Source organism: Pseudoliparis swirei, chromosome 17, assembly GCF_029220125.1.
Source record: "Pseudoliparis swirei isolate HS2019 ecotype Mariana Trench chromosome 17, NWPU_hadal_v1, whole genome shotgun sequence".
In the NCBI taxonomy this organism is placed as follows: Eukaryota; Metazoa; Chordata; class Actinopteri; order Perciformes; family Liparidae; genus Pseudoliparis; species Pseudoliparis swirei.
In genome coordinates, this window is record NC_079404.1 from 11,352,284 (window position 1) to 11,367,485 (window position 15,202).

General features: G+C 46.0%; 1 protein-coding gene across 1 annotated transcript in view; it reads left to right on the forward strand.

Annotated features, from left to right (window-relative positions):
* The window catches only part of eys (eyes shut homolog), a 174,394-nt gene that overhangs the window by 51,269 nt on the left and 107,923 nt on the right, over positions 1 to 15,202 (forward strand). Inside the window, 2 exon segments of the mRNA XM_056436017.1 lie at positions 10,391 to 10,588; positions 12,020 to 12,141. Of these exon segments, the coding sequence (XP_056291992.1) occupies positions 10,391 to 10,588; positions 12,020 to 12,141 (320 nt within the window).

Genomic DNA, 15,202 nt, shown 5'->3' on the forward strand with positions numbered 1-15,202 from the left:
TATGCGAATAACACGCATACAAATAAATAAATAAATACACGGCGATCAAAACATAACCTTCCGCATTTTCAATGCGAAGGTAATGAGCCCAGTGTCTATGAGATCTTCCTGTAAGGACAGCAGTCAAGTCAGCGCTTCACGAATCTAGGCTTTACGGCAGAGTGGCCAGGACGACATGACTCCTGAACAAGACACATGGATATTATAAAAAGGCACTTTAAGACAGCTGATGGCTTGAAAAGAAAGATTCAGAGCGCTCATGAAAATGAACATGGGCGGCTGTGGGTCAGTGGGTAGCAGGTCCATCTTTCAATCAGGGGGTTGGAGGTTCAATCCCCGCCCTGGTCGATGTGTCCTTGAGCAAGACACTTAACCCTGAATTGCTCCCTGTAGCTGCGTCTATGGTGTGTAATTGTAACAGGATTGTGAGTCGCTTTGGATGAAAGCGTCAGCTAAATGACATGTAATGTAATCTGGAAGTCTTCTGCTCTAATTCAGATTAAAGTTAAAGTTATGCCAGTGGCCATATGTATTGTAAAAGATAACGGGAACTGTAAATCAAACCAAATACAAGTGAACTCGGAGAGAGACTATTTGGTGTCTTTAAAGCAACAGACCTCAGTATGTAGTTAACATGTAATGCCTTACATTAACTTAAATCATTTCAAAATAATCACTTTCTGTTCTCAATCTGCACAAAACACTTTGTAGCCAAGGATTTCCAGTGCTGTGTCAACTCCAACTCTGAGAAAAGCAGTAGCCCTAGTTTCAACCTGACTTTGTTCAGACCAAATCAGCCACCTCATTCATCTTCCTTGGTCAATGAAAATTAAGGATTTCAGTGGCAATGTATCAAAAGCACAATTCCACGCTTTCTTCAAGTCTGGCAGTATTTTCAAAAATCTGAAAGTGGATAATACTAAATAAAGGGACCTTGTTTGTCTCCAGTGTTCAAGTTTGTGAATGCTGCAATGACTGGAAAGCACTCAAAGCTGCTAACATCTGTAAAATGGGTCTTTGGCAGGTCTGGCTATGTGTTCACACTCCAGAAAAGGGTTTGATACCGTGTTTATATAAAATATATAACCCATGGGGCTGTCCTACCACTCCCTACTACTTGTCATTGCATATCAGTCGAGCTGCCATGCCTTTCCCAAGGAAAGTAGCTATTCTCTGGTCATAATATAGTTTCAAATTGAAACTATATTATGAAGTTGATCTTGAAACGTGATCAAATGTACATTACATCATCTACATATGAAAATATAGATTTACAAATGTGTTTGTGTGTAATTTTAAGTATTGTGTATCCCAATGTTAACACGAATGCCAATCAATTTGTGTACATGTGTAAAACTGTTACAAATGCACACATCAAAATATTAATAACTATAAATTCATGGGCAGATTTTTTACTTAATTTTTTACTTAATTTCAAGGAAGTACTGATTAGGATTTGGTGGTCAGAGGTCACCGTGCCTTCACTAAACTGTCCATAACCAATTATACCAATTTCACACAAATGTCTAACAGGATGAAATAATGAAGTGATGACATTTTGGACAGATATGGATGTAAACTGCAACATGACTAATTAGTGGAGGCATACAACTAAAGAGGTGGTAGTTCTATTATTTATTTGTAGATCATGTAATACACACGTGACTATTTTTAGATAAATTTCACTAGATAAGAAAACATTAATACTTCACTGCGTCGTGTACAACTGGCTAATTGTTTTTGGAAGTATTTACAATATATTATAAGTGTCACGTTTCAATGTAATGTAATCCTTCCTATGTAATGTTCGTCCTTCAATCAGAGGATTGGCGGTGTCGTGATGGGCATGCGAGGTGGGCCCTGTCCTCGGGGTGTGAATGGGTGATTGATGACATGGAAAAGCTCTTTAAGTGGACGGAAGACTATAAAAGCACGATACAAGTACAGATCATTTACCACCATTTAATCAGCTGTGGCTATGACAACTTGCTGGCTCAGCCAAAAGCAACGATGTGCCGTCTATCTTTTTTTTTTTTAAAGCTTGTAGAAGCCATTGGAGTCGAGCAATTCCATCTCCAAATGCAACTGATCATTTCTGATCATTTTTGCATCGCTATCTGTCAGAATGTCTCTTGACGTGTTTCTTCATGTGACTGTTTGACAGAAACCATCAGAGATGTAACCAATGTGTTTAGTCAAATTGCGTATGTTTTGCAACACTCAAGGTTTTGTATTCACTCCTTTTAAGGTTCATGGCAGCATGGCTGATTATTTGTCTTACTTTGTAAAAAAAAAAAAATGTATATGCATGTTCTTCATTTCTTTTCCTTTTCGTATGTGATCAAATTCAAATACTACCGATTCATGCATGTATCTAAATATAATGATGTCTTGCACTTTCATTAGTCTGTACGATTCTGGCAGTTTGCTAAAACAAAGTGTTTGTTAAGTGCCGCAGGAATCCTAATATTGCTAATTGTAACTTTGAGTGTGTGCATTAGTAAGGAAATTCAGTGCTGCACAGCCACATGTGTTTTTATGAGGGGAACATCACTGCCAATTGGAACTGAGGATATATATTAGGGCTGTCAATCGATTTAAAAAAATTAACTAATTAATCGCACATTTTGAAATTCATTAATCGCGATTAAAAGTTGTTTTCTTCTTCTTTTTAAATACAAAACGTCACACAGTTGTGTTTTCAAAGAGGCTTCTACCTATAAAGTGCCAGCGAGGTATTTAATATCGTGGATGATAAATTGTTTCTTCAGTGAAACATCCAGATTAGTAAAAAAAAAAGAAGTATATTTGAGACCCCATTGGTCCTGTTGTAGAGTTAGGAAACAGCGAGGCAGTAGACGTAGTTGTAGTCGAGGTAGTTTACTCCAACTCCACATAACATGTACAATACTTGTGCATCAAGATAGCAGCGTGACAACAACCCCCCTTCCGGAAACGGAAGCCCTAGACTAAATAACCCGCCACTCTTAAAGGCACAGTAGCTCTTAGGTGAATGTCTCTCACCGTCTGTATGTGGGTCATCACACAGGCCCCCCCAGAATTCACCAAACCAAAAGTGCAATAGACAAAAGTCAGTGAACAGTCTGACTCCAAAAGGCAAAGTCAACCAAACCAAAATTGCAATAGACAAAAGTCAGTGAACAGAGTCTGACTCAAAAAGGCAAAGTCAACGTGGCGGGGGGCGGACCAAACGGCCGAAACGGCTGCGCTTCGCAGCAGGGAACTCAAGTGGGGCCGGGTCGGGGCAGGGGGCGGGGCTGAAACAGGGGGGCGCCCCCGGCGTGGGGGCAGGGCCAACTGGACGGGCTCATCAATGTCCAAATGAGCAGGCTTGAGACGGTCGATAGCGACTCTCTCTGGCCTGCCCCCCATGTCCACAACAAAGTTCTTAGCGCCCGCTTCCAGGACACGGAAGGGGCCGTCGTAGGGGGGCTGCAGCGGAGACCGATGGCTGTCATGTCGAATGAAGACATACCTCGCCGCTGGCAGGTCCCTGGGGACATAGGACTGGGGGAGGCAGTGGCGAGTCGTCGGGACCGGAACGAAGGCATCGGCGACGCCCCGGGACACAGTCCGGTGAGAGGAGGCGGACCAGGGAGCAGTCGCGTCCGGCAGAAACTCCCCCGGGACCCGCAGGGGCTGGCCGTATACCAGCTCGGCGGACGAGGCCTGGAGGTCTTCCTTGGGGGCAGAGCGGAGACCGAGCATGACCCACGGGAGGCGGTCAATCCAGTCGGCGCCCGTAAGGCTGGCACGCAGAGCGGCCTTCATGTCACGATGGAACCTCTCACAAAGTCCATTAGCCTGCGGATTGTACGCCGTAGTACGGTGAATCTTCACCCCCAGGTGCTCAGCAACTGTAGTCCAGAGCTCCGAGGTGAACTGGGGGCCCCGGTCGCTCGTGATGTCACCCGGCGTGCCAAAGCGGGCCACCCAGCACCCGATGAATGCCCGGGCGACCTCCGCTGCTGTAGTGGACAGGGGGACAGCTTCCGGCCACCTGGTGGTCCTGTCCACCATGGTGAGAAGGTAAGTATATCCGCGGGAGGGGGGCAGGGGGCCCACCAGGTCCACATATACGTGGTCGAAGCGCCTCTCCGGCACCACAAACGGTGCCAAAGGGGCCTTTGTATGGCGGTGCACCTTAGCGCACTGGCACGCAACGCAAGAGCCAGCCCAGGCTCTAACGTCCTTCTGGAGACCAGGCCAAACAAACCTGACGCCCACCAGTTTAGTCGAGGCCTTCACACCAGGGTGGGAAAGGCCGTGGATGGTGTCGAAAACCCGCCGCCGCCAGGCAGCAGGCACCAGCGGGCGCGGTTGACCGGTAGAGGTTTCGCAGAGGAGGGTGGCGTCGGCTGTGTCGAACACCACGTCCTCCAGCCGTAGTGCAGTAGGAGCCGACCGGAAGGCTTGAATGTCCGAGTCCGTGGCTTGGTCCGCCGCCATAGCGGCGTAGTCGAGCCCCAAGTGGACGGACCCGGCGACCACCGAGAGAGGCAGTCGGCGACAAAGTTGTCCTTGCCCGACACGTGCTGGATGTCCGTGGTGTACTCGCAAATCGCCAGGTGCTGGCGCTGCTGTCGCTCCGACCACGGTTCCGCGGTCTTGGCCATGGAGAACGTCAGCGGCTTGTGATCCACGAACGCAGTGAAACGCCTGCCCTCCAACAAGAACCTAAAGTGTCTGGTGGCAAGGAAAAGTCCCAGCAGTTCCCTGTCAAAGGTGCTGTATTTGCGCTCGTTTTCACGGAGCTGTTTGCTGAAGAACGCCAGCGGCTGCCAGGCACCCCCCACCCACTGCTCGCACACCGCCCCCACCGCGTAGTCAGAGGTGTCCGTGGTGAGGGCGATGGGGGCAGCGGGAGACGGGTGCGCCAGCAGAGCAGCATCGGCCAGCGCGGTCTTGGCCACAGTGAAGGCTATGTCCATCTCCGAGGACTAGGGGTGCAACGGATCATCATTGATCCGTGATCCGTTCGGATCATCTATTTCGTTTTCGACGCAGCGCGCATCCCGATTGATATGAAGAAAAAAAAAATTGTGCGCTCAGTCCACACACACACACGTGGCATGTGGCTGACATAGCGATTGCTGGCAAAGAAAACCAAACCGTGACGGTGTTAGGCACTGTGGCACAAGAAAGTCATACAACAGTGGAAACACATCGGCATGGCCACATTTTTACAGCATCACGGTGTTTCACTGTCGGGGGAACGAGAAAGGGCCACAAACACTCATCAACCGCACCGCGCATTTAGCAGCCCCTTTCCTCCACAAATCAGCAATCAAAAAGCAATCACAATGTTTCGTCTGTTTGCTGGTATGAGGAGATGAGCCATATTCCAACAAAAAAAACAATTCAAACACATGCTGAGCGTGCCTCGAGCCACGACATCCCATCCCGCACCGCGCACCCATAGCGCGAACCCAGTTCTGTAGGTCTGTAGAAGAAAAAGAAGGTGTGTGGGGTGATGACACCCTCTGTTGCACTCACAACAGGCGCAGGGGGGTCGAGTGAGGGAAGGTGTGAGTGCAATAACCGCTCACTTCATCACAGCAGACTGGGAGATGAGAAGTCCGTGCTGCAGACACGCCCCTCAAGTCACACAGGCAGTCACCTTGCGCAGGTACTGACACAAGCAGTGGAGGAATGGAAGATAAAGAGGCCACTACTAATATCCCAGTCACAACTGATAATGCCAAAATCAAATAAATGCAGTGAATGAGGCAGGACTGGGAATCTCAGTCAATAGGATGGACCGCCTCCTTGGGAGGATCAGGAAGGTGGTTTCCTACTTCAGAAGCACAACAGCTGCTCGATGTCCCAACAAGGTGGAACTCCACTTATGATATGTTAGAGCGTTATCTGGAGCAGCAGGCAGCTATATACTCTGCATTGACCGACAAGACCCTAAAGAAAAATGTCAAAGACATCATAACCCTTTCTGATGATGATGTGAGGTCCTCCAGGTGCTTAAACCCTAAAACTGTTACATCTCTGCTGAGCACTGAAACGTTACCATCTGTGTCAATGATCCTTACAATCCATGGCTCCAAGTGTGGAAGACAGCACCATCACTCAAGATGTCAAGACTGCCATTAGAGAGGACTGAAAGCCAGATCAGATCTACTGCCCTGGATCCAAGGTTTAAGTCCCTGTCTCACATAGACCCTGACCTACGCCAGAGGATACAGTGACCTCACCACTGAGATTGTGAGCAGTCTGGCCACTGAAGACTGTGATGAGGTAAAGGAAAAACATTATTTTAAAATGATCAATTTAAATCTTCATACATTTTTATTTTCAGTAATAATGGCATTCATTTAATGTTATTGCATGTTTTTCATGTTTATGAAACATGAAAATAAATAATAGGTTTAATTAATGACCTATTCTTTTCTGCAGGGTCAAGCTGCAGAGCCAACAGGAGCAAACTTGGACATCTCCTCCACAAAAGAAGTCGCGGGCAGGAGCTTTTTGGAGAGACCTTTGCCAAAGACATGGACGATGCTATCTCGCTGTGCCAGGCTCTTCAGTTCCTTCCGAGAGAGTTCTCAACAGCAGGGGACATAGTGACTGCAAAGAGGTCCACACTCCCCCAGAAATATACAGACACTTTTTTTTTTTGAAAAATTTCTTTAATTCTTCTTTGATAATAATGCTCTTGTTTCAAGGAAGATGATGTTAATTTGTTTTTATTAATGGTCATTGTTGATTTTATATATTTCAATTGAATAATTTAAAGACAAAACATGGTTATTTGTCTTGTCTATGTTTTTTTTTTTTTTTTTTGAAAAATTCCCGATCCGTGACTCTGATCGAGAGCGATCCGAACCGTTTTGATCCGTTGCACCTATTTGTCTTGTCTATTTTTTTTTTTTTTTTTTGATCTGAAAAAAATCCGATCCCGAACTGATGATCCGAGCGATCCGAACAGTGAGCCGAGGACCAGTCCAACCCATCCTTGGGCAGCTTTCCCCGCAGGGCCTCGTACATAGGGCGCATGAGGTGGGCAGCATGGGGAAGGAAACGGTTGTAAAAGTTCACCATGCCCAGAAACTCCTGTAGAGACTGTACGGTGCGGGGGCGAGGGAAACCTGCGACGGCCTCCACCCTGGCGGGAAGGGGGACGGCTCCCAGCGGAGTGACGTGGTGGCCGAGGAAGGTGATGGACGACAGGCCAAACTGGCACTTAGCTGGGTTGACGATGAGGCCATGTCCACCGAGGCGCTCGAACAGCTGCTGGAGGTGAGTCATGTGATCCTCCATGGATGCACTGGCCACTAGAATGTCGTCTAAATAAACAAACAAAAAAGGCATGTCTCGAAGAACGGAGTCCATCAGGCGCTGAAACGTCTGCGCCGCCCCTTTGAGGCCAAACGGCATACGTAAAAACTCAAAAAGTCCAAACGGCGTGATGACGGCCGTCTTTGGGACATCCTGTGGGTGGACTGGCACCTGGTGGTATCCCCGCACCAGGTCCACCTTGGAGAAGACGACGGCCCCTGCCAGGTGGGCAGAGAAGTCCTGTATGTGCGGGACGGGGTACCGGTCAGCAGCGGTGGCATTGTTAAGGCGACGGAAATCGCCGCACGGGCGCCAACCCCCGTCGGCCTTAGTAACCATGTGTAGGGGGGACGCCCATGGACTGTTTGATCGGCACACAATGCCGAGGCGCTCCATGGTCGAGAACTCCCCCCTGGCGATCGCAAGCTTGGCTGAGTCAAGGTGGCGGGCCCGGGCGTAGACAGGGGAACCCACGGTGGTGATATGGTGCTCACGCCATGCTTAGCCACTGCAGGCGAGAACGTGGGTGTGGTGAGGTCGGGAACTGGGCGAGTAGGCGCTGATACGGGTCCCCGGTGGCCAGCGTGTTTGACAGGCAGAGCGCCCCAGCCCCCCCCCAGCGTACAGGGGTACGTGGCAAAAGAAAGGGCATCAATCAGGCGGCAGTTCTTTACGTCCACCAGCAGGCTGAAAGCACAGAGGAAATCTGCGCCCAGGAGAGGCGTGGATACCGCAGCCACAACAAAGTCCCAGCCGAAACGGCGCCCGCCAAAACACACCTCCACTTGCCTGGTGCCGTAGGTACGTATGGGCGTGCCGTTAGCAGCGTCCATCTGGGGGCCGTGTCCACCGGCCATGGTGTCCACGGGTTGAGCTGGCAGGATGCTGCGTTGTGCGCCCGAGTCGACCAGCAGCCGCCGGCCAGACAAGGAGTCAGCGATGAATAACAGCTTGCAGTCACGGCCGGCGCCCATAGCCGCTAACGAGCGCCGGCCCTGGCGTTTCCCTGTGGCTTGAAACTGCATGGCTTACGGCACTGCTTGGCCTTGGCCCCAAACCTGGCATGGTAGTAACAGAGCCCGTCGTCGGGTTGGCGGCGGGCCGTCACCGCAGCCGCAGTGTCTGTATAGTCCTCCATGGGCGGGGGCGGGGTGCCCTGGTGGGGCAGCAGGGCATGGACAAACTGCTGCCGGTTGGCCAGGAAAACCCTGTCTGCTTCAGCAGCCAGAGCGCGATAGTCCTTGGACGAGGCGAGGGGGGAACTGGCCAGTGCCGTGCGTACAGGCACTGGGAGCTGCCTCAGGAAAATGTGCGTAAAAAGGAAAGAGGGATCAGCCGATCCTAGCACGGCTAGCATTTTTTCCATCATCTCCGACGGCCTGCTGTCGCCGAGGCCGTTGAGGGAGAGCAGGCAGTCCGCCTTCTCCAGTTCAGACAGTTCGAAAAGTTTCAGAAGGAATGTCTTTAGTGCTTCGTACTTGCCGGTGGAGCTTCCAGCAGCATCATCGCTCGTGCTGTCGTCGAAGCATCCAAAGCGGCCACAACGTGGAAGTACTTCGTGACATCCTGCTTTATTCCTCTGAGCTGGAATTGGGCTTCTATGTGCTGAAACCACGGCCGTGGGTTATGCTGCCAAAAGTCTGGCAACTTGACGGTAGCGGCGTAGACGTTAGCCATGTCGTTAGCCCCGGCGTTCGGTGCGGGCGGTGCGGCGGGAACGTTAACCACGGCGACGTCGTTTTCGTTGTCGGACATGTCGTATTCACTCACGGGGTCACCAGTGTAGAGTTAGGAAACAGCGAGGCAGTAGACGTAGTTGCAGTCGAGGTAGTTTACTCCAACTCCACATAACATGTACAATACTTGTGCATCAAGATAGCAGCGTGACAACAACCCCCCTTCCGGAAACGGAAGCCCTAGACTAAATAACCCGCCACTCTTAAAGGCACAGTAGCTCTTAAGTGAATGTCTCTCACCGTCTGTATGTGGGTCACCACACTGTCATCTTTAACATTGAACAACAGCAGAACCAGTGGCCTTGGTAAACTGACTGACATTCAAATATGTCACGTGACCCTCTGGAGGCTGGGCTCATTTTCTCCATTTTACAAAAAAATGTAAATTCACCTTTTAAAGGCTTTTGCATATGACAACGTGTACATCAAACATTCCAGAACAATCTCAGCTCTATATATATTGAAACACATTGTCCTCGCGCCGTGTTCTCTGGTTCTCTGACTGACAGGCTGCTAATGAGCTTCACCTGTGTGGTGGGAGGTCCTTTGTGATTTACTGTGTGTTCATTGGTTGTTTTTTTCCCAAAATGTTGACAGACAAACGGATTGACCAATCACGTTGAAGGTTTCGTGTGACGAGTTCTTTCCGCGCCGCGTCACCCGACACGTCGCCCCTCCGTTCCTCTGAGGGGGAGACGGGAGGAAGGAGGAGCAGGAGGAAACCCGACTGATTCATCCACGAGTTTAAACTGATTTCTGCTCCTTATTTTCGCGGAGAAATAATTGTTTTAAAAACGGAAACAGTGTTAAACCGTACTGCCGCGGTTTGACACTCAGGGGAGTGTAAAAACTTCAACGAACACCGGAAGTAAACAAAGTTGCGTTAATTGCGTTAAAATATTTTAGTGCGTTAACGCGGCCAAATTAATCGCATAGATTAACGCGTTAACGCTGACAGCCCTAATATATATATATACACATTTGGCCATTTTATTGCCACAAACACAAAGCTTGAAATGTGTAAGGTACTGTTATAACATCAGCCATGTCATTTCTCATGTTCAGCGACTGAAAGGACAAAACGGTTCTAAAATGCATCGAAACAGCACCCCGAGTATCTGCCTCTGACTATTCTGTTTATACAGTGTGAGGATAAAGTGATTTTGGATCAGCATCTACTGGAACATGCTTTGTGTTCAACTGTCCCTCTCTGTTCAATGAGTAAGCTTGAACTCAGCATGTAATCACATAGATGGGTTCAATAAATCATACAATAGGGGAATACTCTTTAGCTTTATTATTGTCTGCTGCATGCATTTCTTTGTTTCTTTACCTCACTCCAGGTCATAATTGTGAGTTCTTACCCTGTGAGGCCAGTAATCCATGTGAGAATGGCGCAGTGTGTGTTGAGGAGTTGGATCAAGACTATTTCCCTTTGGGTTTCCGCTGTCACTGTCGCCGAGGCTTCACTGGTCCCCGCTGTGAAATCAATGTGGATGAGTGCAGCTCCAACCCCTGTTTCCACGGCTTCTGCTATGATGGTAAGAAATGGCTATCTGACCAAAATGCTTAATAACAGGCACTCGAGATGAAAGCTAACCTCTATATACACCTACGCACACACACACACACACTGTGCATTTGTCAAATGTAGTTCTCCTCACTTACAGTCTGACAGTTTTAAATTAGGTGGCCATTGCAGCTAATAGGAGTGTTATTAGAGTGGAGTTATCCCATCTGATGTGTGGATCTAGGCGATTACCTGCTAAAGTAGGCTTGATTAGTTCCTTAACTTAACTGTAGAAGTAAATCAAGTAAGTCAGGAGAAACATGTAAAACCACACAAATCTTTCTGTGGTACATTTCACTAAGATGCCTGACATTACTGCGCACTGGTTGTGCGGGTGTCAAATTAAAATGTTCCTCATCAGCAACACATTTGTGCTGTCTTAATAGCCTCGAGCCTTTGTGACATTTCAACAAAAACCTTCCAATGTTGTTGCAAATGAATTATGCCATAACAAAACCCTGATGGCAGTGGATTGCTTTCGAAGAGTCTCCCATCCTTCACTGTGCTGTAGTGGACCTCGGCCGGCTGTCTTGACTCATCCAGTTCACCTTAGGTTAGTGTGGCAGGCCTCTAGGACCTATTGGCGGGCGCTCAGCAGCAGCAGCAGCCAGCAAGCCACCAGGGAGAGCACTGCATAGCCACAGTGGTTGAGATGAGTAATGCTGCTGCCACCCAGGACCTTAAGCATTTAATGAGAGTAATAGCAGCTACACGCACCAAGACAGAGTGACAGCATAGATTACGTGCTAAATCTTTGGGATAATGAAGAATCCTGGGACCCTGACTGAGGAAGTAATAAATTCACTCCTGTAAGAAGTACAATTACCTCCGTCACTGGCTGCCTGTACACCAGTGCTGTGCTGGAGAAACGGAATGTTGCTTCCCACTTAAACGTCATTTAATAATGAAAGAAAGGCAGGAATGGATTATTTGACGTGGAAGATTCTTGCTTCTGATAGAATAAATTGGCACATTTGTAACATCTGAACAAAGAAAGGACCCTGACGTGTGCTCCTTTCCATTGTTGTACTTCTTTTCAACTCATTCTGTGTGTTGAGAATGTGAAAACTAATGACAAAGCTTTTAGTCTCATTGAGGAAGAGTGGGATATGGACAGACGGGGAAAGTAGTCAGAGAAAAAGAGCCATTACAGAGAGGTTTATTTAAAGACTGTTATGTGTCAAACTCCATATGGGTGGAGTGGAACCTGTCACATAGATTTAGCAGCAACAGGTTTGAGGCCCTTATTTCAATTGTCACATCAATTTTTAAATCACAATGGACTATTTTGCTTCATAGCCATTATTAGCACTTACCTGTGTTATGCTGTTGAACTACTGAGAGTACAGTAAATAAATATATGATGCTAGTTGCTGAAGCTGTCCTACTGATCTTGTCTCAGTTGTAGACGGCTTTTACTGCCTTTGCAATCCTGGTTTTGCTGGGCTGAGATGTGAGCAAGACATTGACGACTGCATGAACAGTTTGTGCAGCACCAACTCGAGATGTAAGGACCTCCACATGGTAAGTAGAACCACTCTTAGTTTGGCACGATTATGGCCTGATGTAATGGCAATTAAAAGGCTTTAAATTGGCACAATGTCCTGTAAATCACCACAGTTTGTAACCCTTTGGATAGCACTCCAGATTATCATAACATATTGACAGACATGAAACACATTACCTATTACCTTTGTTGGCTGCCGTGCAGTTTAATGTTTGAAAGCATTTCGGTTGCAGTAAAATATAAACAACTGTGCAACAACATGAAACATTATGTATTATTAAAGATAATGACATATGGCTACATGACTCTGGGCTCTGCTACAGCTGTACAACACTCAGGTTTATATATTCAAGGGAAATCAACAGATCGTATTGGTCTTATTGTGAAGGAGGAAATGAAAGTACGTTTCAGGCTTCTGGGTGAAACAAGATGGGAACAGGACATGTCTCATAATATCTAATGAATGCACCTCATTATTGTATCCCCAAACAGACGAACTATGACATTTATACCTTGTGGACTGAGTTTTAATTGTGTTAAAATGACCGAAAGGTTCCTAAAGTACACTTGGAACAAGCACACAGGAGTTCTCAATGGACGTATTAAAAATGAATTGCATATTCATGATTCGGTTGTCCCTATTTTGAACGGAATGTTATTTTAGGATTCAGAAAGAACCACAGAAGATACTTCTTTATTTTTTTATTTTTGCAGAGCCATAGAGTGACTTTACGTCGTGTTGGCTCCAGTACAACTATTTCTGGTTGCAGGCTTTGCCATTCCTGGTCATGCATTGGCACATTAATTCTGAATGCATATGTCAAAGTCAAAACGTCGACTCATAGTGTGTCCTCTTTCTGAAAAAATAACACCACATTTGCTGCTGCACCTTACATAGTTGTAGATAAGCTAATGTAGCAGAGTTTCAGTTTCAATTTATTTTATTTGAAGTCTTGTTGAAATAATGAATGAAACCTAAGTTTGTAAAATGAAGGCTGTACATGAAAGATTGAGTAATTATCTGAACGCTGATTGCTTTCAGTACATGTTATACCAAGCATGTCCGTCATACTGTACGGATGTCGGTTTTCAAAGATGCCACACACTTGGACTCAAGAGAACATTTTAAGACTTTGGTTTGTTTGCAAGGCACAGCTCTACCTCTGTAGTTTTACAAGTGTGTGTTTAGCCTTTAACATTGATCTGTTTCAGCTGCAAAAAGGCCCTGGGAGCTCCATGCTGCTTACAAACTGGCCAATGAGTGCCAGGGGCCTTTTTTTCCCAACAGCTGCTTATTTACTAACAGATTGCAGTAGTGAAGCAGATGTTTCAGAGATGAAGTCTTCTCCTTTGGACAAAGACAGATAACTTTGTGTTTGCACTATATTCCAATCCTAATGTTTGGGTTTAAAATAAGTTTGCACTTAGTGCATAATGTATGTAAGAAATATTAGATTTATGAAGCAAAGAACAGCGTCCCAAAGGAGCCACATGAAAAAAAGGATTACAGAACATTTCATAAGTATTCAGTGAGTGATAATAATTTTCTGGAAAAGAAAATCTCAACCCAAAAAATATTTGTATACATTTCTGATGTCAATCTTTCAAAAAGAATAGCAACTTCTACTCAATATAAACTGTTTAATGATGGTCTATATTTGAATATCATTTAACATTTTACTATTGTTTTCCCTCCCAACACTTATTAAAACTGGCATAATCAATTATGTCATTAAAAAGTAACTTTTAGGCTTTCATTGATAGATTTCTAATATTCATCAAAAGCAAACTTGCATATTGTGTTGCTGTCAAGACCTCTTACTTTCAAGAAAGTGTGACTGTAGCAATTTGAGGATAACTGAAGGACACATGCTCATTTTCCCTCTATTGTGAAATAATCAACAAGGGATTCTGTGACAGGGTTTCAAAATTGCCCCGCACAAAATCCTGGTTCGAACATCCAGTTTAATTTCCAGGGATAAAGAGATGACTCCCAATCCAAAGACAAAAGGACACTGCATGAGAAGGGCATTGGGTGTGATATGAGGGCTATAACAAAATGTCAATCAAAATGTTTTCGTCAAACTGTTCTCCGTTTCACCGCTCTTACTCAACTCATTATTTAAATTGGGACAGTTTTTGGAAACCCCTCAGCATAGTCTTGTTTACAGTGCAGCTTCCTCTCTCCGAACACCGTGTCCCACAGAGATTTAGCTTATTTTGGAGAATCGCGGTCCCTGAAGGTGATTTAGCAGCAAAATGAGATTATGTTCTTTAGGAGATAAGGAGTAAATGGAGGAGTCTAATGTGTAATGTGTCAAGAGATTTTCTTCATTTCCCCACCCCCAGCACCAAGAGCCCACAGTGAGAAGATGATATAGTTTAAAGTCCCATCGCTCTCCACAGATTAGCATGTAAGCAGCATGTATTCAACCAGCAGCACCCGGGACCTTCAGACAGGATCTTGGCAAGTCCTGAAAAAAAACATTGACCTTGATTTCCTTCATTCTATGCAAGGAGGAAGAATAAATAAAAACCCTTGGAAAGTATTTGACAACAAGCCATTCATCTCCTGTGCCATGATTAATTAGCATAATGCAGATTACAAAGACGAAATAAAGAACAAGCTGTTCACATACTGCTCTGAAAGGAGGAATGAACAAGATTAGCAACGGTCTGAGCTATATGTGTGTGTGTGTGTGTGTGTGTGTGTGTGTGTGTATATATATATATATATATAATCGGTTTCTTCATATACAGTAGAATCAACATTGGTTTAAAACTAATCTAGGCATTTCTAAACATGTTTTTTTATGCTTGTTTTCTTAATTAAATTAATTGCACGATAATCCAGAGGGTGGGTAGTAGGAGGAATACATCTGCATGGCAGTAATGTGGAAGTTGAAGACAAGCTTGACAATTCCACATTTTCGACAGTTCTCGGCAGCAAAGAGCTTTTTTTTAATGGGAGTTCTTTTTCTGAATTTTTTTTGCATAATAAGCATTGCACCGTTTACTAAAATGTAATGGGTATAAATGAGCCAACGAGCAAGTGTCAGCATGCCCGCTGAACAACTT